At 45.2% G+C, this 23,683-nt stretch overlaps 1 protein-coding gene across 10 annotated transcripts in view; it reads right to left on the minus strand.

Moving 5' to 3' along the window:
* The window catches only part of MOCOS (molybdenum cofactor sulfurase), a 366,395-nt gene that overhangs the window by 15,163 nt on the left and 327,549 nt on the right, over positions 1-23,683 (minus strand). For all 10 annotated transcript variants that reach the window (XM_085872802.1, XM_085872807.1, XM_085872811.1 and 7 more), the window contains one exon: positions 6,696-6,800. In XM_085872802.1, the coding sequence (XP_085728928.1) occupies positions 6,696-6,800 (105 nt within the window). The remainder of the gene's footprint in view (positions 1-6,695; positions 6,801-23,683) is intronic.

The raw sequence follows: 23,683 nt of genomic DNA on the forward strand, positions 1-23,683 counted from the left end.
GCTGCGGCGCAACAATTCAAATCATAACCGCACTAGACATCGAAGTGTGAAGCCGCTGTCACACCTTGACGTTTTAGCCAGCGTATGCCGACGTATGAAAAATTTGCCGAACCAAGCTGGCACACGTCGAATACGTTATGGGTAAGGCCTTAGTTATGTTCTAACTTGGTTTACGCAGTTCTTCAGCTAAAATGTAGGGTCGGTAGGTCGAAATATAAATATAAATATAATTTCAATTTTTAGAAATTATATATTTTTTCGATTTTTTTTCAGATGCTCCATGGAAAAGACAAGGGTAGGTGGGGGGGGGGAGAGAATAAATATAAATCCCGGACCAGGAGGATCTAAGAAAACATTGAAGATGGAAAACCATTCAGATGCAGGATGCCATTGTTCACTGTATCATCTGATGTGAAAAATAATAAAGAAGGATTAAAACTTGTTTTTACAATATAGTCTGGCATGCTTTTCTTATGGGAACCTGTTGGATCATCAAACAAATGGAAACAATGCTGAGAAAATTACTGTCCAAGTCGTAGATGTGTGTGCACACCAGTGCAGAGTGCTGGATATGATTAAAAAAAAGGTGTCTACTCAGAGTCAACACGCTCAAAACGGTCAATCAGAGCCATAACCAGCTTAGTTTTCAGTGGGCATCTGATCGTACCGTCTCCCCATCCCCATGAGTACATCAACGGCTGATTTCTGGTCTGTTGAAGGCTGAATATCAGCATCTCGCAGGTAAACTTTGACGTACTTGGCACCGAAATCTTTCAATACGAACAGCAGTGTACAACATTCAATGGAAACAAAATCGGCACGATCGAGAGTAGCGTGCGAATCATCCCTGCTGCTGCACTGAATTGATGCAATAGTTCGGCCAGAATATTCGTCGTCAAGATGTTGGATGATTAAATCACCAATACAGTCACTCAAATTTATACCGCTGACATACTTCTTAACAACTCATGGCTCGCAGACTTCCTCTCCTGTCGCAGTCACCGTGTGGCCCTAAATGGAGTTCTTTCATCCCCTCTTCCTCTCCAGGCTGGAGTTCCTCAAGGTAGCGTTCTGGACCCTGTTCTTTTTCTGGTTTTCATCAATGATCTCTCCGACTCTCTGGAAAATCCTCTATATCTCTTTGCTGATGACTCCACCCTCTGCCGAACCATCGGTCATCCCTCAGACTGGCAAGCAGCAGCTTCTTCGCTCACTTCAGATCTGGATAAAATCACAAACTGGTCCAACACGTGGAACATGTCTTTCAATCCGGACAAATCTCACACACTCACCATGTCTCTTCGACAGGACCGTTTAGAACCCCCCCCCCATCCACTTTCTCAACAATCCTCTGCAAGAGTCCTTTCTTTCAAGCTTCTGGGTCTCACTATCTGCCATGACCTTTCCTGGGAAAACCACATTTCAAACCCCGCCTCCAAAGCCAGTCGCCGATTGGGAATCCTCCGTCGTGCAAAGTCCTTCCTCGGCCCACCTGAGCTCCTGACCACTTATACTGAACAAAAATATAAACGCACCAACCTAAATATCTAAGTCAAGATTTCCATTATGGGAAAATGGTCAAACCGATGATATGTTTGAGCAATGGTTCCTTTGTTTTGTTCAAGACAGATGTTCCCATTGAAGTTGACCACTCTGAGTGTGTGGACTCACACATTGAGTAATCCTTCCCATGAGCACCATGGGGCTTGACAGAGTGATGGTCAGTGAGCATGACCAGGACACAAACACTCCCTATAGCTTGCCCTATAAAAGGCCTCCCCAAAATGTGGACTGGTGCCAAATGTCAACATGCCACAGATGTCACAAATCTTGAGGGAGCGCGCCATTGGCATGCTGAATGCTGGGACGTCAGTACGGGCCGTTGCAGCACACTTCAATGTCCACCACTCCACCATTAGCCGCCTGAGAACGCGCCTCAGAGAGACTGGAAGCACCGTGAACCGCCCACATGCCCGGCGACCACGTGTGACCACCGCCGGTCAGGATCGTCACATGAGGCTGCAACATCTCCGGGATCGACTCCGACCGGCCACGAGGACTGCCGATAAGACTGTCGGGCTGCATAACAGGCGCATTTCAGCCCAGACGGTGCATAACCGCTTGAGGGAGGCCAACCTCCGAGCCCGCCGACCACACTGGGGACTCGACCTCAGTGCAGTCCGGCGTCAGACCCGACTGAACTGGGCCAATGTTCACTTGCGCTGGACCCTCGCACGATGGAGGAGAGTGCTGTTCACCGATGAGTCGCGGTTCCAGCTGTATCGGGCTGATGGCAGACTCCGCGTCTGGCGTCGGGCTGGGGAGCGCAACACTGACGCCAATGTCCTTCGTCGGATGTCACACGGTGGTGCCAGTGTTATGGTGTGGGCAGGCATATGCCATGAAGAGCGCACTCTGCTTCATTTCATTGAAGGCAACTTGAACGGGCAGCGGTACAGGGACGAGATACTCAGACCCATTGTCGTGCCGTTTGTGCGCCTTCACCATGTGACGTTTCAGCACGACAATGCTCGCCCCATGGTGCCAGGATCTGCATGGACTTCCTCGGTGAGGAGGACATTGATGTCCTCGACTGGCCTCCATATTCTCCCGACATGTCGCCCATCGAGCACCTTTGGGACGTTCTTGATCGACGCGAACGACAATGTTACGCAGTTCCAGAGAACGTCCGCCAGCTCCGTGTGGCTCTCCAGGAGGAATGGGAAAACATCCCTCAGGCCACCATCGATAATCTGGTGATGTGCATGCGCCGAGATGCACCGCTCTGCGCGACGCCAACGGTGGACACACCCGCTACTGACTGTGTGAACTCTGACAGTGACACCTCGGTTGTGTCGGCTGTTGTAGCGCAAAGACTGTCGCCAGAATTCTCAAGGAACTCTTTGAAATTTAATGCTCAATTGTCATGGATTCTATAACCAAATTGTTGTGAAGATTTAGTATTAATGAGTTCGAGGTAAAATAGTAACAATCGCTTGGTGCGTTTATATTTTTGCGCTTGGTGCGTTTATATTTTTGTTCAGTGTACAAAGCGTTTGTCCGCAGCCTGATGGAGTACTGCTCTCCCCTCTGGGCTGGTGCTCCTGCCTCCCACCTTTCTCGGCTTCACGCTGTAGAAACCAAGGCATTTTGGATCATTGGCATCTTCGGCAATGAGGATGAGTCTTTGGACCTCTCACTCATTCACCGCAGGTTGGTCGGTGGTCTTTCTGTCTTCTACCGTCTCCTCTCCAGCCTCGCCCCCCCCCCCACCAGCTCTCTCTGCGATTTGTCCCCACCACATTTCCGCAGGGCGCTCAAGGTCCGCCAACAACCCCCTTCTGGTAAAACTACCAAAATCATGAATCACTGCTCACCTTCACTCTTTCATTCTCTTTTTCCCCGCCTTTGGAATAAACTCCCTCACTCTATTCAATCCCATTCTTCCCTCCAGGCCTTCAAAACTGCTGTTCACCACCACCTATCATCCCCCATCCAAATCCTCGATCTTTTCTACTCCTGATAATCCAAAGCCCACCTCCTTCAAATTCCCTGCTTTCCTTCCTGAAAGTCCCTGTAATGTCCATCTTCTATTCCCCATGTTGCCCGTCCCATACCTCTCCCTTCCACAGATCTCCTCATGTCTCTGTTCCCCACTGTTTTGTCCTTCCCACTCCCTCCTCTCGTCTCAGGTCCCCCATGATGTGTGTTGTGCGTTAGCTCTCACACGAGCCTCGACAAGGTATACAAAAAAACAAAAACAATCACTTTCGCCCCAGAAACAAGTCAATCTGAACCACGCTGGCCACTGCTCAGGCGCCATGACCAAAGACGACTGCGCAGTTCTACTGTGCAGCGCGGTTAAAGGTGACTCGGCATTTTGGCGCGCACGCACGAAATTATATTTTGAAAATAAATGCAGACGTTTACATTTCGGGTTTTGAAACTTTTGCACCTTCGGCGGAAAATGTATAAATATAAAAGGCTAAAAATGTGTTTTATATTTATATTTCATTTTGGCAAATATACCGTCGGCGGATCCGTAAACCAAGTTATAAAATAACTAAGGCCTAAGTTTTGTATACATTAAGAGCACGCTAGCATACGTCGTAGTACGCTGGCATACGTCGTCATACACCGAGTACGTCGAGAAATTTTCAGCATGTTGAAAATTTCTCGACGTACTCGGCGTATGACACGCGTTCCGCATACGCTGGCCATAAGTTGTATGCACGTTACGCGATAGTTGACACACATTACTTGTACATTACTCATAAGTCGAAACACGTCGAGGTAATGGTTAGCGTCAGTGTTCCAGACTCCTTGGTTTTTTTTTTTCTTCGGTATGACTGTGATGTTGACACTTCGATTTCTCATGCGGTTATGATTTAAATCGTTGATCGGCAGCCTATTAATTATATTATATTAATACTGCACTAGAAATCGAAGTGTCAACATCACCGTCATACCGAAGAAAAAAAAAAAGACCCGTATCTTGCCAAAAGGTGACCACGTGTGACTTCTTCAAGGTCATACTGAGGTGTACAGAGCTGCTATCCACCAGGAGCGACTCCTTGAGGAATATCTGCCTACGAGAGATTCCGATGAGAATCGTTCTACAGAGTAACCATGAAAAATATGCGTTTGCCTCACAACGTCACCAAATGACGTCATAATGTCTCAAGCTTGATATCTAGAAAGCACTCATCGAGGTGTTCAATTTGAGGTATTACACGATATGGTACCTAAGATTTCAAAACTTGACCTTGGGGTCAAAAACTTTCGACCTCCAGCGCTAACCATGAAGGTCAAGGCCGATTGCCACCAAAAATTAATCAGCTGAGCGCCATACCATGAACTATATTCCCATGATGTTTGAAGACGATCCAATCCAAATTACTCAAAAAATAAGGGTTTCGTCGACTCCCCTGATTTGCGACAAAGTGACCTTGACCTTTGACCTTGAAAATTTTATGCGCTGAAAGGGACCTCTATAGGACTCTGATATGCGAAGTTACAAAAATTTCCAATGATAACTGTGCTCTGCAGAGTGATTGATACGTGATTACAGACAAACAAAAAATAAAAAAATAAAAAAAACATACAAGCTGACTAACATATCTTGCAAAAACTTCGTTTTGGCAAGATAAAAAACAAAAAAACCAGGGAGTCTGGAACACTGACGCTAACCATTACCTTGACGTGTTTCGACTTATGAGTAACTTACAAGTAACGTGTGTGGACGTCTGTCAACGATCGCGTAACGTGCCTACAACACTTTACTCATAGGTTAGAAATAAGTTTCGGGTACGCTAAACATTACCTCGACGTGTTTCGACTTATGAGTAACTTACAAGTAGCGTGTGTCGACGTGTGTCAACGATCGCGTAATGTGCCTACAACTTATGGCCAGCGTTATTCGGAACGTGTGAGTCATACGCTGGCATACGTCAAAAAATTTCAAGCATGGAAAATTTGTCTAACAGCTTGGCGTACTACGACGAATGCCAGCGTGCTACGACATATGCCAGCGTGCTCTTAACGTATACAAACTTACCCATAACTTATTCGACGTGTGTCAGCGTTTTAGCCAAATTTTTCATACGTCAGGCATATGCTGGCTAAATCGTCAAGGTGTGACAGGGCCTTGAACGGTCCGTTCCGCCCGAGGTCTGTCAAGGGTGTGGTTTTCCCAGGTAGCTGGACGATGTGGGTATTTAGGTATATTGAAATTAGGCAATTAACCCTACCCCACGCCGTCAAAGTATTGGCGACCATGGTCCGCTAAGGGACCCGTGACCTTCGGACTTATCCGAGAGTCACGACCGAAATTCTGGGTGTTCGGTGGGAGATGACTCCACTGCTCCACCTAGTGGTCGTTTATCGCCACCGAACCCTGGCCCACAACAATACTTCAGTAATTGCTACATGGATTCTTCACAATCTTACCCTTCCTAAACATACAGATGACACCATTCAGTTATTGAACATTGGGTTGTTCTTTGATCCAGATTGAAACCAAAAGTTTATGAAACAATGGGACTGCTGATTTATCAACATATTTCAGCAGTTCAGCAGGGATTCCAACCAGACCATGTAGTTTTTCAACCTCTTCAAAGGAAAGGAGATCTTTTGAAAAGATGGGGGTCAAGATCTATGCTTTCAATAAGTGCTTCATGCTTATTGGTTGTCGAGCCATCAAGAGGAACTGTTGGTGATGTATAGTTCACGAGTTCTTGAAAATGCTCACATATTCTCTAAAGATCATAACAGTCATAATGATTCTTTAACTTTCAATTATTAATTCTATCAAGGTTTTTATTGTCAAGATTCTGCAAAATATTAAGATTAGTTGTTTTTTTGGGGAAAAATGCATTATAAAATGGACAAGTATAGCTTCAACAAACATGAACATCCTCCTTTTAACATGATACTTCTTGAAAAAAAGATTACATTCCAAGAAACATCAATTTCCTGATGTCACGTAAACAAAATGTTGATAGTCCAATCAGACAGCAGTGTCTACGTGGCATAGCTCTTTTGTTTGTTTTTAAATTAATCACACCATTTTGGCCATTTATCACATGATATCCTGCATATAAAGTTATTTGGATATTATTATATGTCGTTCAATTTAGGATGTCTAATTAAAAACAAATAAACCAGCAGATGAAGAACTCCTACAGTTGAGTTACCTGGCTTCCTCGGTTTGACATGAGAGTCTTTAATGGCTCTGGAGTTCTTTGTGCTGTAACTTGGTTAATGCAGATCATATGACAGCGAGTGCAACCACCAGTCATCTAAGAAAAAACCCAGAAATATGAAAGATAACATGAAAGGTTTGCAGAGGAAGAATCAATTTCTCCGACAATAAACAATGACAGTTTCTGAAACATCATGTTGCAAATCAGACTCTCGTAATAGCTCTGCCTTCTTAAATTTCCATCAAGCTTTGCCCATAATTGTTGAATCTTGCTGTTCTTCACTGACTCATCAGATAAATACATTGCTGCACAAATTGCGGAAACAATTGTTTCATTGGTGCATCAGTTAATTGTTTGTTTGGTGCAACACTTTCTGGAGCATTAATTATTCTTCAAAGTTCTTAGATATAATTAGATGCCTTAATATCAAGTGAGGTAAAGTTTTTGATTTTTTCACCTTTATATACAAATTTGGATTTAGTACTAGTGAGGGATTCACTTTTCAAAGTAAATGACATGGTTTTTTTAACTCTTTTAATAAGTTTTTATGTGTCAGGTTTGAAAGAGCATTCTTTTCTAAAAAATAAATACTCAAGTTTTCATTGTTTTCAGAAGCAGAAGTTTGAGGATACTGTTAATTTTATTTTATTTTAGACTTTTGTGGAATAGTTTCTACAGGTTAAGGGTATTCCTATGGTTGGGAATTGCAGCCCCCAACTTGCGGCCATTTTTCTATTTTCTGTGAATTTTCATTTACTAGAAGCACCCGCTCCCTACGGGAGCCATCAAGTTATTATATTTATGCCTATTTTACTCCAATGGGTCCCAGGATTATACACCCAAAAAATGGTTGCAATCGGTTCAGCCGTTTTTGCGGTACCTGGGTACAGACAGACAGATGGTGAATTGTAGTAACTAGTATGGGCCTGCAGGTGCGTGCCCGTAGATGAGTGCCAGTATGTGCAGCCCTCTCTCGCCCCTCTCTCTCGGCCCCCTCTCTCATCCCCCCTCTCTTGACCCCCACTCTCACCCCCTTCTATACCCCCTAGTCTCGCCCTTTCTCTCCCCCCTCCTCTCTCGCCCCCACTCCCATCCCCCCTCTCCCGTCCCCCACTCTCGCAGATATTGGTCGACAGATAAATGGCCGTAACTTGGGAACTGCTCGTCTGATTAATATCAAACCTCGAAAAGGCACATCCGTGGGTCCCCAGCAATATTCCTGGCAAGTTGCAATCAGATCGGACTGTCAATCGTGCAAAAATAAATAAATAAACAAACAAACATTAATTGTGACGTCATTTGTGTCGTCATAGCACCGTGTCTTGTCATTGGTCGACAGATAAATGGCCGTAACTTGGGAATTGCTTGTCCGATTAATATCAAACCTTGAAAAGGCACATCAGCGGGTCCCCAGCAATATTCCGAGCAAGTTTCAATCAGATCAAACCGTCAATTGTGCAAAAAATAAAAATAAATAAACAAACATTAATTGTGACGTCATTCATGATGTCATATCACCATGTCCTGTCATTGGTCGACAGATAAATGGCCGTAACTTGGGAACCGCTTGTCCGATTGATATCAAACCTCAAAAAGGCACATCCGCGGGTCCCCGGCAATATTCCTGGCAAGTTTCAATCCAATCGGACCGGTGATCGTCCGGTTATTAATAATTTTGGAAAAAATTGGCATGATAAGGTGAGAAGGTGGAACGACACCTTCAGCTGCCATATATACACCTTTTCAACACTGAAAAAGCAGTAAAATGGCCGTAACTTGGGAACCGCTCGTCCGATCGATATCAAACCTCGAAAAGGCACATCCGCGGGTCCCCGGCAATATTCCTGGAAAGTTTCGATCTGATCGGACCAGCGGTCGTCGAGAAACGGCGGTCGCAGACAGACAGACAGACACACAGAGATTGCTGGAATTATAGATAGATATTCAGAAACTGAAGGAGAATTTTTTTTAGGATTAGCTAAAATATTACCCCATACATGTCGTTATATAGATTATATTTGTGTGGTTAACTATAATTTTTTTTGAGAGGCAGCTTCACAAGATTTATCCAGATAGCCTGATTGCAACCAGGAGTGGTAACGGTTGTATAGTTGCTGCATATCTGGATGTGTTGGTTAGAGTTGAACAGAATGGTTTTGGTACAAGTGTATATCATAACATTAATGATTTTAGTTTCCCTGTGGTCTTGTACACCTTTCCATGTAGCAATGTACCACTTAAAATGGGTTTCAATGTCTTTTCATCTCAGCTACTTAGATTTGCAAGAATTTGTTCACAAAAGGATGATTTTGTTGAATGTGCTGAGAAGGTTTTTTTCCATCATGTAAAACACAGGATATTTGGCTGATTGTTTGATCAGGTCTTGTGAGAATATCTTTAGACTCCATCATCACCTTTTATTTAAGTTTGGTTGGTTTTCATGTAAACAAGTTTTGATTGCATTGCATTTAATACAATAACAATTTTTTATTTAATGAAAAGTTTTTAAAAAATTAATTATTTTAGTGAGGTAAATTATTTCATTCATATTGGTGGTAAAAAAAAAAAAAAAAAAAAAATATATATATATATATATATATATATATATATATATATATATATATATATATATATATATATATATATATATATATATATATATACAGTAATACCTTGACATACCAGTTTAATTTATTCTGTGACCGAGCTCGTAAGTCGGTTTGCTCGTATTAATTAAATTGAAATTAATTAAAATACCATTAATCAGTTCCAGCCACCCGCCCTCCCCCCCACAATTTTTTTTTTAATTCACTTTATCGCTAAACTTAATTGCTACAATTTTTTTTTACATTTTATTTTTTATTCACTTTGCCGTTACACTTAATTGCTACAATTAGCAGTTACCACAGCTTCAAAATAATCGTAACGCCCTTGGGCTGGCGTTATAGCCTTCAACGAATCCTTCTGCTTGAGAATAGTACATAGCGTTGAAGTACTACGCTCAAACTCCCTCGCCAACTCGACAACACGCACTCCACGTTCATGTTTTGCAATGATTTCACGCTTCATTTCAAGCGACATCATTCGTTTCTTCTTAGCACTGTCCTTTGCAGTTACTTTTTTAGGACTCATGGGTGAGTTACAACAAAGAAATTTGGCAAAATAACTGCACCAATGAAAAAACAAGAGCTAAACACAATGCAGATTACTACGGTACGACCCTACTCAACGAAATAACCAGGAGAACTGAACGAGTGAGTGGCAGGAGATGTGTGAAAAGGCGGGAGAAAAAAAAAAAAAAAAAAAAAACAGCTCGCTCCACTCGGAACTAGACTCGTAACACAAAGCAAAAAAATCGTCCGAGCAATGGCTCGTAACACTAGTAAGTTTGTGCATTCGTATGTCAAGGTATTACTGTATATACATATATACAGTAGACGCCGCTTTATAAATCCACGGTTATAAAATCCACCGCTTATTGTGACCAAAATGAGTTGAAACGGAATTTTACATCGAGAAAGAAATCCGCCGGATAATAAATCCACCTGCTTGGCATTTGTGCGGTCTCAACCTAAGCTTGATGTAGTATGCGCTGCTGTGGGGGTGTGTGTTTAACTATAGGAGAACTGGAAAATCGTAAGCGCAGTGTCACAGTGTCATTATATAGATCGACTATATAACGACATTGACTACAGCCTTGTGCAATGATTTCCAGCTCACTCTACGCTTTCACTTTTCGGTAGTCACAGTGGGTGAAGCATGTATGCGTTTATAGCTTGCGCCGGTTGGTTGAATTCTATCTCTCAGCATTTTTGTACTTTAAGAGTCACGAGTTGGGTTGTGATTTTGAGTCAATATGGCGACCAGGAGCAAAAAGAGGAAGGATCTATCCATGGAGGTGGCCTTATTAGACTGTTTCAATGCAATGGCGAAGACAAGTCAGCACGAGGCTGCAATCGTGTTGGAAATTTCTCGTGGCCAGCTCCAGAATCTTATCAAGAACGAAGGCACCATCAGAGCAGAGGTTCAAGAGCTAGGCGGTGTGAAGCAGAAGCGGGTGGGGAAAGACGAGGAAGTAGAGAAAGCCCTGCTTGAATGGTGGGAATTTTCGAATCGGAGGAATATGCCAGTGAATGGCCCGATCTTATGTCAGAAAGCGGAAGTCCTTGCGCAAAAAGCTGGTCATCACGACTTTAGGGCCACTGACGGTTGGTTTTCTCGGTGGAAGGAACGGAATGGAATTGTCTTCACTGTTTTGAAGGGAGAAGAAGCTGAGGCAGATGTGGCTGCAGCGAATGAGTTCCGTCAAAATCAGCTGGGAGAGATTGATTCTTCAGTCATTTGACAAGCAGGACATCCTCAACGCCGATGAGACAGGCATCGACTTCCGCGCTCTACCAGACTTGACGTACATTGCCAAGAAGGACAAGAAAGGCAAAAAAGGATTCAAAACGGCAAACGACCAAGTGACATTGATGGTCTGCTGCAACATGGACGGTGGAAAGGAAGATCTTCTTCTGATTGGCAAACCAAAGAAGCCGCGTTGCTTCAAAAATCTTCAACAACTGCCCCTGACCTACGACTTCTCTTCCAATGCGTGGATGACAAGTAGAATCTGGGAGCGCTGGCTTCGCGTATTGGATCTCCAGTTCCATCGTCAAAACCAAAAGGTACTTATGCTTGTTGACAATTGTTCGGCACACACTCAAGTCGATGGACTGAAGAGAGCATCACCGTCAAGTTCCTCCCGCCGAACACAATATCGGTGCTCCAACCATGCGACATGGGAATAATTAGGACGCTGAAGGCCTACTTTCGACACCAGCTTCGCCAGAACATCATTGATACTATCGATGATAGCCAGGAAGAACTTGTAGCCAACGAAGTCGCCAAAAAGGTAACGCTGCTGGACACGATGAATATGCTTGATGTTGCATGGGAAAAAGTTACGGCAGAAACGATTTGGAACTGTTGGCAAAAGGGAGGATTTGTTGGAGAACCAGACCCAATGCCAGAAATGGAGCCACTGCACTCGCCACCACCCAGGCTCATTACCGAAGTGTTCGATCAATGGGTTCACCATCGACGACGACATTGAGACAACAGGCGAAATTACGGAAGAGGAAATGACCGACTAGCTCATCGGTCAGATTCTCGAAGCCACCGAGCCCATAGCTGAAGAAGTGGAAGAAGAAAGTGACGACGAACCCGAGCCGATGCCAACAGCGGCAGAGATGCACTCACCTCGCCAAATTGGACAGGGGACTGCAGCACTCAGGTTTTGCCCCGATTTCCGCCACGTGACGGATTCAATAAAGGAACATTTGCGCAAAACCTTCCCTCCCAAGCAAGCGACCTTGGAGAGATTCTTTTGAACAATCCCCTTGTCACCGTTTGATAAATCAATGTTTTTGTAGCATAAAGCAGTGATTAACGACATTCGCTTTTTGTCTTATCTATCCAGGAGATGGCTGCAAATAAGTTCTCCGCTTAATAAATCCAGCCGGTTAATAAATCCAAACGGCGTGGTCCCATGGTGGATTTATAAAGCGGCATCTACTGTATATATATATATATATATATATATATATATATATATATATATATATATATATATATATATATATATATATATATATGAGGTGCCGTGAGGACGAGTGATGCAAGGGCCACATCGGCCATTTTGGAGTTAATGCCATAGAGCACTATTTTAACCCTTCCCCTATCATCCGAGCCTATCATCATCACATCATTAAAAAATGTCGCTTACATCACTCCTCGCAGGGCCTCATATACAGTATATGTAAAATAATTAATCCCATCTTGTGAAATGTGAACAATATGCTACACCTACGGTTTTTGGACATATAAGGTGATTGAAAGCTCTGTGGATCACATGGCTATCACAAAGCATTGTTGTTTCTCTGTTGATCATGCTGAAACAAATTTCTTTCATATTGGGATAAGTGCTCTTTGTCCACAAATTACGTATTCATTTCTCTTGAAATGCTTTCAAATGCTTTTAAACGATATGGAGGTATAAAATCTGTTGTAAGGCATTCGCTGAAGTCACTTTGTCACCATATAAGGAATGGTTCATCAGAAAGCATCTCCAAGCGTTCTTTCTCCCAGCACTCACAGTGGGTAAAGACTGACACAGAGTTGAGATAAAGGTTTAAAATGACTGCAGCATAAAACATGCTTATTAAGTCTTTGACAATGGGAAAGGAAGAACTTATTTCATTTGCAGAGTGGATTGCCCACGGTTTGTGAGTTTCTTTGATTAACTCGTTAGAATTGTTTGCTTGACAAACGACGAATGAGGGGAATAGAAACTTTGTTCAAATGTACTGTGGTCTTATTAGTTCCATATAACTGTTACGTATATTTTAAAAACTTAGCATCATTCATAAATATTTTGTTTCCCTTTCTCAATGTTGAGAAAGTGCTCTCCTAAATCCAAAGTAAATGCTCAACACCACCACCATACCACTCAAAGTGAACATTTCAAACAAGATGACTTTCAACATGTGTCAGTAATAATAATAAACGTATAATCCCCATCCTGGTCCAAGCACATCTGGGCTTGGTGAAAGATCTAATTATTAGTCCTTGCTTAGTTAAATGCAATGTGTACCCCTCTCTTATGTTTGCTGCTCTGATGCTTTAAAACATACTTGATAATGGATAATCGCATACTGATGGTTGTTTTATAATGAATAGATATTGTGTGTTAGTTAACTGTGTAACAATATAATATTTTCTTTATTTCAATTGGTTGGAAAGTTAAGTTACATAAATCTGCCTTTGTTCATTCGCCAGTGAGACGCAGGAATGCTTAATTCCAATTAATAAATAACAAATTTGCTATGTAGTAAACCTCGAGGAATCACATGAATACGGGGCATTGTTACATTGAAATATATACATTATGCAATAGTGGGGAAGGGGGAGGACAGCGAAGCAATGCAAATATCTGATGAAGCTTGAAAGTGCATGAGGACATACCATAGGAATTTGCATTTGAAATAGTCATGACCACATCCTTGAGAACGTTATATTTGTCTCTGATCAGAATGCGATTGGTCAATTCGCTTACATGTGAGTGGATAACCCTCCCATTTCTCTTCCCGAGATTAAAAAAAAAACTCTGTTTGGAACATCAAGCCAGAGAGCAATCATGCTACATTGACTGTCTTTCTCCATGATCATGTATTAAATAAAGTAGTACGTGCCCATAAATTTTTTTTTTTAACAAATAAATATTCAAACCGCGAGCAAGAAACAACCACACAGGCCGTTTCTTCGCTCTCGCGTGCCCGTACGTGCGTGGCCCGGAAGTTCGCATATTATTCGCAGTTATGATTATTCGCAATTTAGTTTTAATGCCCAAATATTCAATTAGCGCCAACGTATTTTGCCTTTTCGCAATGTCATCGCAAGGAAAAACAAAAAGAGAAGAGAAGAGAGAGAGAAAAAAATTACTTCCTGGTTCGGAGCATACCAGCACTCAATGTTACCGAAATTTATGCACCGTCTAATATGAAAACGATCACAACTTGGGGCATTGTGGTTATCTATAAATGCACATAAGAAATCGAGAAATTATGAGAATACACGAGGTCATCACTCTACAGAAGCCCGCACGTTGTAACCCGTAATGGGGAACGCGACTGAGCTTCGCTTCCCCATCGGCCACGCCCACGCAACAACGTGTCTTGTCATTGGTTTGGTAAATAAATGGCCATAACTTGGGAGGCACTTGTCAGATTAATATCAAACCTTGAAAAGGCACATCCTCAGGTCCCCAGCAATATACCTGGCAAGTTTCAATTAGATCGGACCAGTGGTTGTCGAGAAACAGGGGTCACACACACACACACACACACACACACACACACACACACACACACACACACACACACACACACACACACACACACACACACACACACACACACACACACACACACACACACACACACACACACACACACACACACACTGCTGGAATTATAGATAGATGATTCAACCTGAATTGTGAATGGAGTTACTTGGGTAATGTTTCGAGTTTTCCATTATATATTTTGTTGCGGATCCGGGGTGGCGGGATTCTGACCCGGTCCCTGGCGCCACCCTCGCCACCACCGTCTCTGGGAATCTCACGCCGGCCGGCTCGGCACAGGCTTCGGGTCACGCGTCTTCAATCGCGATACCAACGTAATCCTGTACCTTACCAGTTGGGGAGATAGAACCCCTAGTTACAGACTGGCTTTGTCAGTGACCGAGCGGAGTCTACCAGTCTATAACCATTTTGGGTCTTGTATGCCAATCGAACAGATCGTTCCTCGACGTGACACGCATTAATCCATAGCGGCAACTGCATAAGAATTAACCAGATTTATTGGGGAACATCAGGGATCACAACACAAGCAATAAACACTACAATGGTTATACTAACTATCTACCCGTTCTTACCGAGGGAACCACGGTCTAAAGGTTTCAAGGGGATTCTACGAAATATGCCTTATACAACACGTTCAAACAAACAGCATGCATGCACACAGAGAACTTGGTGATGGCCCATGGATGAGAGGACCGTGTCCAAAAGCACGAATATCGCTCGTAACAAGCGGTGGTGTCCACAGGTTCAATCTCCCGCTCGAACGTGCTGCGCAGCAAGAGGGCGGCGTGGAATTCTTCCTCCTTTAGTCACCGCGTGTGCGGTCTCCGTGCGCTCTGACCTCGCGTAGGGTCGAAGATGAGCCTCAGGTGATCTCTCTCACGGTCCAGCACACAAATCCCGGCCTGGCCTGTTCTCCATACAAGGACAAGTCGAGGTCCGAGTTCCACAGGCAGATCGGCAAACGTGACGCGCCGTTGCTGAGTGAGGACCATCCGAAGGTCCGGCGTCTCCTCTCCGGCCTTCCCACCTCGAAGCCCGACTCCGGCTTCGTCCTCTCAGTGCCACTCTCGGTCAAATCACTGACGTGCATGTCGGGTTAGCGTCTCTCCCGGCAGATCCAACACGGTGCCTCCTTCGTTCGCTCAACTCGAAGCGACTCCGAGCATGTCTCGAGAACCCAGCCGTTCCTCACACACAGCACTCCTTTGTTTGCTCGCTTTGAGACACGAGCACTCCTCTCAACCGCCTGCAGTCTTCAAAACCGCCAAAAACTGACTTGATGCTTCTCTTCTTTCCTTTCGTTCGGCTCCCTTTTCCAACTGAGAACTCCTTTTCTCTCGTTTCCTTTTTACCAACCCCCTCTCCAGGCAACTCAGTGACCAAAGGCCCCGCCCCTTCGCATCACTTCCTGTCCAGGCCACACCTCTCTCTCGAGGTCACACCCCTTCCTCTCTTACAGGAGAGGAAAAAGCATCATCTCTCGTTCCACCACCGTTCCACCACCAGACGGCGGTCTCCTTGGGTTAACCTGAGGCTGTCCCTTCAGGTGGGTGCCTGGAATGTCCTATCCCTAAGAGAGGATGATCACCTGTCTCTGTTATCATCTGAGCTCAAGCGTTTGGACAATGGTATTGCAGCACTCTCTGAGGTTCGGAGACCGGATTACGGCGAGATAATGGTGGGTGGTTACACCTACTATTGGTCTGGTCGCACTGATGGTTACCATGCTCAAGGAGTTGCTGTAGCTGTGTCCAATAAGCTGACCCCAATGATAATTGAGGTAACACAAGTCAACGAGCGTATTATGAGACTAAGGATTCGTCACACCTTTGGTGTCATTTCCCTGGTCTCTGTCTCTGCTCCGACTGAGGCGAGTGATCTCACCGTGAAGGATGCATTCTATGCCACGCTCGAGTCTGTGGTTGATCAGTGGTCCATATGCGATACACTTCTAGTCTTGGGAGATTTCAATGCATCGACTGGAACTGATAGGGATGGTCATGAGACATGTGTTGGTCCCCATGGGTCAGGAACTATGAACCAGAATCACACTAAGTTCCTTGACTTTGTAAGAAGTCATGGACTTAGGGTGGCTGGTTCATGGTTTCAGCGCCCACAAGCTCATCGCTGGACTTTGTATTCCAGCGCTGGTGGTGTGGCAAAGGAGATTGACCATGTCCTCGTTGATGGTCGCTGGAGGATGATCCAGAACTGCAGTGTTGGACTCTACTGGAGTGCTCAGTTCCTCAATACTGACCACCGGCTTGTTGTAGCAACTCCAAAGCTGCACCTTAAATCCAGGAGAATGGTACCATCCCAGCCTAGGCTGGATGTTGGCAAGCTCAAGGATGAGAGGGTAGCTGAGGAGTTTGTGAACAGGCTGAGTGGACATTTGGGGGGTCTGGGTGCTTTGGGGGGTCCTGAAGAGTTGTGGAGCGCCTTCAAGACCACCTTCCTTGATGTTGCCGGTGGATGCCTTAGAACTCACCGCAGGGCAAAGAAGAATTTTGTCTCTCAAGGGACACTGGATACCATTGACCAGAGTCGCAGGGCCAGCTGAATGGCAGAGCTGAGCTGTTCAGGGAGCTGAGGTGTAAAACTGTACGTGCACCAAGGGTGGACAAGGAGGCCTATCTGTGAGGGGGTAGAGCATCACCTGTGGTCAAGTGATTCTCATCCCGCTTAAAGGGGAATTTGTGCATTGCGTTCGTTCAAGCCCATCCCTCAGAGCACTGCAGTGAGAGCAGAGAGTGATCGGCTCTTGACAGAGGAGTCTGAAGTGAATGCCCGCTGGGCTGGTTACTTTGAGCGGTTGTACCAGGCTAATCCACCGGCTGTTGAGTTGGACGTCAAGGGTGTTACAATACCTGTTGCTGACCCTCCAATCAACTGTGGTCCACCTTCGCTTTTGGAAACACAGGCTGGGGTGAACCGGTTGAAACGGGGTAAAGCTCCAGGGATCTGTGGCGTCCATGCTGAACTTCTCACGGCTGGTGGAAATGCTGCACTCATGTCATTGCATGCAGTTTTGTGCTCTGCCTGGAACACAGGCATCATCCCAACTGATTGGAAGAGGGGCCTTGTTGTCCCTCTCTGGAAAGGGAAGGGTGATCGCCAAGACTGCAACAACTACCGAGGGGTGACGCTGCTCTCAGTGCCGGGCAAGGTCTTTGCTCGGATAATTCTTGATAGGGTTTGCCACCATCTGCTTGAGCACCAGTGTCGAGAGCAGTCAGGCTTTACACCAGAGGTCAACGATTGACCGTATCCTTGCTTTTCGGGTCCTCACCGAACGGACGAGAGTTTTGGCAGGGGCTGCTTGCAGCCTTTGTTGATCTCTGTGAAGCGTTCGATTCAGGGAATCGGGATGCCCTCTGGAGGATTCTTGGTTTTCCTCGGGTGCCACCAATACTGATCGATCTGATGTCTGAACTCCACTCTGGTACTGAGAGTGCTGTGAAATGTGGTGGTACCATCTCTGACTTATTTCCAGTTGTTACTGGAGTTCATCAGGGGTGTGTTCTGGCCCCCACACTTTTCAGTACTTGTATGGACTGCATTCTTGGGAGAATGTCAGGGAGATCAAGCTGCGGTGCATCGTTTGGGAATGTCAAGATCTCGGACCTTGATTTCGCAGATGATGCAGTCATCTTTGCGGAGACTTTAGATATCCTTTTGTGGGCCCTCGGGGTGTTGAATGAGGAGTTGGAGCCGCTGGGATTACGGGTTTCTTGGGTCAAAACTAAGATCCAGGCTTTCAATGACATTTGGATGCTGCTGTCCTGTCTGTGTCTGTTTGTGGTGAGGATGTTGAGGTCATGGAGAGATTCACTTACCTTGGCAGTGACATTCATGTCTCTGCTGGCTATGAGTCAGAGGTCAATAGACGTCTCGGTCGGTCCTGGAGAGTCATGGATTCACTGGATCATGGGGTGCGGCGCTGCCGGTTCCTGTGCGGTAGGACGAAAGTCCGAGTCTTCAGGTCCTTGGTGCTTTTAGTCTTGCTCTCTGGATGTGAGACTTGGACTCTGACTAAGGATCTGAGACGGAGATTTAATTCCTTTGGTACCAGGTCTCTTCGGAGAATCCTTGGCTATCGCTGGTCGGATTTTGTGTCCAACGAGCGGTTGCCGAGAGAGACTCGGATGATATTTGTTACCTGCATAGTCCGTGAGCGTCAGTTGCGGCTGTATGGACATGTGGCTTGTTTTCCTGACGCTGATCCTGCTCACCAGATTCTCTCAGCGAGGGAGTCTCGTGAGTGGAGGAGGCCAATGGGCTGAGCACATGCCTCGTGGTTGCAGCAGGTTGACCAGCATCTCAAGGAGATGGGGATGGGTCTGGCATCTCCCTGGGGGATGGCCAGACGGAGGCCCCTGGAGTACCAGTGGAAAGTGGATGCAGCGACGCGCTGTTCTGGCACATGCTCCCATACCTGACCTGACCTATTATGGTCTGAGTTGGTAAGTGGTAAGGCTAGAAGGGTAATGCCTGCATTGAACCTTGCAGGAGCTATGGTTCCAGGAGAGGGGGGAGCCGGGGGGGAGCGTGGGCGAGGCTTTTGTTATGATTGTAGGAATAGATGGAGGAATTTCATATAATAGGAAAGTTAGGATTGAATAGAGTTGCTTGGTCCGTGGACGTATAGGAGTCATCTCGATGGAAACTATGTGGGGAAACTCGAAGCTTCAGTGTTACTTGTCATTACATGGGGGGAGGGGGGGTGGTGTTGTGTTAATTAGATAGGGATTAAGTCCAATTTCCCCCAGTATGTAATTGCCCCCTGTGACCCATATTTTTGTATTTACAAGCCAGCAATGAAAGAATTACATTTTTATAACAACAACCATAATAACATGCCGCACGTCCAGGCAGGCGAGAGGCCCCGCCTTCCCGGCTTCATGCCAGCAGGCCATGTCCGAGGTGGATGATTGAGGGGCGGGATGTCAGAGGCGAGGAAGAAAAGCAATTGGTTTTGTTGGGTTGAGTTTGGTGTGAGGGACGCGGTCGAGAGACGACAGAGCTAGAAGATGGCGTGCAAGAACAGGGCATTACGGCTGGCTTTCCTTCGACGCATGAAGAAGATGGCACGATTCTCGTATTTGTGATGAGGCGAATTGGCTCGTGTGGTGGAGCCAGATGCTGGCCATTGACTCTGGGGTGGGTCGTGTGAGATGGACCTCGAAGCCTTGCGTATATCACCGAAGAAAGTGGCACCATTCTGCAGAGAGCAGTGGCGTCGGCAAGCACGATCAACAAGGAGGCTGAATGGTGGTTCCTGAGCATTGGTGTTGAATACCACCTCACAAATTACCTCATGTACGTTTCCCACCCAGAGAGTGGCTATGTGCCTTTTTTGGCACGTCTTCCCGTGCAGGAAAAAGCGACTCGATCCCAATGTTCAATAAAGACCATCTCTGGACAAAGCTTAGTGCCAGAATAAAGGGAGGATTTTCTTTTCTTTTGTTTTCCCCTTGTCTGTATTAAAGTCCATGTGGAGAGGCGGCTCGACTTTAGACTTTAATTTACCTCACGGTTTATAATTACATTTTGAATGATTTCCCTTGTAGATATTTCATCTGTTATCATTGAAATCCCGTGTTTATTGTAAGTTGCTGGCGCCCGTGTATCTGTCATGGATTCAAGTATAAATCCCTTGTGTTGTGAATCCATCTGCTCCGTCCATGCTGCCCTTCCCCTACCGTGAGTGCCATAATCTCTGAGGATCATGTGTTCCCCTCCAAGTAAAACCGCTCGGCGTTCCGGCCTGGTTGGTGTTAACCACCCGTCCACCACAATTGGGTCGGAGGGGATTAACCTCATCGCCAAACCCCCAACAATATATAATATATGACCTATTGACCTATTTCCCTGTCTGATCTTCCCCTCTAACCTGATATATATGTATGTATACACATATATATATATATATATATATATATATATATATATATATATATATATATATATATATATATATATATATATATATATATACATACTGTTACGAATTTGGGAATTCGATTGCACACAACATTCAGGTTCCTTTCGTCAGCAATGTCGATAAGTGCTTGTTCCCTAGATAGCTCACCTTCCATTGTTTAAATGTTCAGAAATTGATTAGATGCGCTGCGGATCAACTTAAGAGTTAAGGAACGAAACAATGGAGACGTCCTTCCCCCCTCTTCTGTGAAGAGGAAGAAGAACCCTGCCGTCCCGTGACTCATGATGTCAACAACTCCCTCCCACCCATGGCTGAGCGGGGGATGGAGCATGAGGGCATGAGTCATGAGTCACGCCATGAGCGGGGGAAGCACAGGAGAAGGATAAGAGGAGATCTTTTCTTTGTTCGTGTTGGGAGTTGGAGTGGTAAGCTTTTTGCTTCGGCAGAGAGAAGTCGCTCAGCAGACCTTCGGGTCCTGTTTTGCTTGGGTTAGGGTTGAGGCCTTTGGAAGCTTTTTGCTTCGGCTGGCTCAGTGAGCTTCGGCTGAGGCCTGGCTCGGGAGGTGGCTTTTTGGAGGCTTTTTCTTTGATGGTTCCGTGAGCTTCGGCTTCTGCTTGGCTCGGGAGAGGTTTTGCTTCAAGCTGCCCTGTTTGGAAGAAAGTTAAGCCAGTCGCTCGGCTCGAGCTGCGAGTGGTGGCTTCTTCTTCTTTTTGGTTTGTGGAGCTCTTTGTTCTCCGTTTGGTTCCCGGCTTGGTGCGACTCATCGACCTCTTCTTGGAGGAGGTTCCTTGGGGGAAGCGGCGCATCAACGGGAAGGATCGGCGCATCGACGGGAAGGATCGGCGCATCGACAGGAAGGATTGGCGCCTCGTCTCACCAGCACGTGTTGAGAAGCGCGGGAGGATTCGCGGGAGCTCGGGAAGGATCGCAGCTCACGGCGAATGGATCCAGCTCGCTCTCGCTGTAGCCCGGGTCCGAACAACTTGAAGACCACACGAGGTGGAGAGGTTCGAAATAGGTTCTGGGTTTCAGCTCACCAGTCCTCTGAGCTGGAGCTCATTATTAAAGGCCTCTGCCACCATTTCTTGGGTGTATGTGTGTGCGTACGTGTGTCCATGGGCCCGTCTAATAAGTAGGAAATAAGTAAGATTAAATGCTTTGTGTGCTGTAAATGTTTGATTTGCATTTCGTACAGACGGTCGTAGTTCTTTTGTCGTGATTTTGTTGCTTGTATAATTGCATATGTATTTTGCCTTGTTTAATTACATACGTGCTTAATTATAATAAATGTTCTTGTGTGAATGCAAACCTGTTTGTTGCGTCCTCTTCCCTTAATTGAGCTGCCATCTTGCACTCGGATTATAGGTGGTTTTTAAATAGCCGGTAAAGTGATCGGGTCCAACGGGACCACGATAATACCCCGCTCGGTTATCCCAAAAGGAAGCGAGCTGCTTAAGTGGCTCGTTTCCAAGCGGTCCCGTTGAGGTACAATCTCTCGGTAACCTACCCACGCGAATAATTAGGTAAATCGAAGATTTGGTGATCGGACCCTGTAGCGTGGGTGGAGTGCGGACAAGGTTGTGGTGTGGTTAAACACACACCCGTGGCGAGTTTCCGGCGTTGATCCGGAAAGCCGTGACTGGATTGTCCGTTCGGTGGGCGAAGCGACCGCTATTGGTTCGACGCGGTCGCTCTCACGCCGACGGGCGGGAAATCTACAACTATATATATATATATATATATATATATATATATATATATATATATATATATATATATATATATATACATATATACATATATACATATATATATATATATATACATATATACATATATACATATATACATATATATATATATATATATATATATATATATATACATATACATATATATATATATATATGAGGTCCGTCGAAAAATTAACGGGACTTACTTCACAGAAATTTTATTCCAAAAAATATATTGAAACCACAGTTTGTCCTCTTCAAAATAGTTTCCCTCCAGTCTCACACACTTGTCCATCCTCTTCTTCCACGCTTCGATGCACCCCCAGAAGGATTCTTCTGGAATCCTCCGGAGCTCCATCGTCACGGCCATTTTGATTGCCTCCACATCAGGAAATTGGGTTCTGTTAATCACCCCCTTGAGCTTGGGAATAGGAAAAAAATCACAAGGGGCTAAGTCTGGCGAATACGGGGGTTGCTCCAGAGTTGGCACATTCCTCTCTGCCAGAAACTCTCGGATGCTCAGGGCACTGTGAGCAAGGGCATTGTCATGGTGGAGCACCCAGGCATTGTTCTCTCACAGATCCCTCCTCTTGCCCCGGACTGATCTCATTCGGCGCTGGAAGACCTCCTTGTACACGTATTAATCCACTATTTGACCCTGTGGCAGAAACTCGAAGTGGACGATGCCCTTGATGTCAAAAAACGTGATGAGCATCACCTTGACCCTCGACTTCGACATCTTTGCTTTATTTGGTATTGGTGATGCCGGACTTTTCCACTAACGACTCTGCAATTTGGTCTCGGGATCGTATTCGAATATTCATGATTCATCGCCAGTAATGACTCTCCCAAGCAGGTCTGGATCATCCTCGAGGAGCTCGATAATGTCTCGACAGACAGTGACTCTTTGCTGTTTCTGGTCCTCGGACAACAGCTTTGGGACCATCTTTGCGCACACCTTGCGAATTTCGAGATTTTCAGTGAAGATGCTCCAGACAGTGTCCTTGTTGATGGAAAGTTCCTCAGCCATCATCTGCACCGTGAGTCGATGATTTGCGCGCACCATCTGCTTCACACGCTCGATGTTGTCCGCCATTCTGTTCGTTGAAGGTCTTCAACGTCCTCCCGTCCCTCTTTGAACCTCTTGTGCCATTCAAATGTACGTGTATGTGACATCGTTTTTTCCCCGTAGACTTGCTGTAGCGTTGCAAAGGATTCAGAAGGTGTTTTGCCAAGCTTGGCAAGAAACTTCAGATTGGTTCTCTGCTCACAACTCATAGCGCGACAACTCAGACGAGACAACTTGTAAAGCAGGACCTGTAAAAAAAATCACACAATGAGCGCAGTCAACCATCACCAATCATTTATACATATGTATATATATATATATATATAT

The sequence above is a fragment of the Eptatretus burgeri genome, chromosome 3, assembly GCF_056783735.1.
Source record: "Eptatretus burgeri isolate ZD-2024b chromosome 3, Ebu_testis_v1, whole genome shotgun sequence".
Lineage (NCBI taxonomy): Eukaryota > Metazoa > Chordata > Myxini > Myxiniformes > Myxinidae > Eptatretus > Eptatretus burgeri.